Source organism: Penaeus monodon, chromosome 21 (assembly GCF_015228065.2).
Source record: "Penaeus monodon isolate SGIC_2016 chromosome 21, NSTDA_Pmon_1, whole genome shotgun sequence".
NCBI classification, from domain to species: domain Eukaryota; kingdom Metazoa; phylum Arthropoda; class Malacostraca; order Decapoda; family Penaeidae; genus Penaeus; species Penaeus monodon.
In genome coordinates, this window is record NC_051406.1 from 36,783,572 (window position 1) to 36,783,974 (window position 403).

The 403-nt window shown below is 40.4% G+C and overlaps 1 protein-coding gene across 1 annotated transcript in view; it reads right to left on the reverse strand.

Annotated features, from left to right (window-relative positions):
• LOC119586660 (protocadherin Fat 1-like) overlaps window positions 1–403 on the reverse strand; it is a 14,684-nt gene that overhangs the window by 13,130 nt on the left and 1,151 nt on the right. Inside the window, exon 3 of the mRNA XM_037935399.1 lies at window positions 227–388. Coding sequence (XP_037791327.1) covers window positions 227–388 — 162 coding nt within the window. The remainder of the gene's footprint in view (window positions 1–226; window positions 389–403) is intronic.

Sequence of the window (403 nt, forward strand, 5' to 3'; positions counted from 1 at the left end):
TTGGGATATAAAGAAGACTGTGAGGAACGGAAGTTCATAAGAGAAAGGTTGAAGAAACAGAGACAGAGATAGCATGAGACGTATTAGCCCATATACTCGTACAGACCAAAAATAGATCTTTCTCACTTGTACTCCAGTGTCACCTTTTCCCAATTTTCTAACAAAAATGGAAAAAAAATCTCTTTTAAGATGCATTACAAAACAGACATATTATCGGATATATTACCGTAAACGTGAGGTTATCTTGTGTCTTCTCATAATCGAATACTGTATCATCGCCACGCCACCTCGCCTTGAGAGAGAGTGTCTCATTCCCCATTCCTTGGCTTGGAGATATCACTAAGTCGTCTGGCTTATCGGAAGTCAGGGTGAAGGTTCCATGCAATCCCTGTGTGGAGGTAAA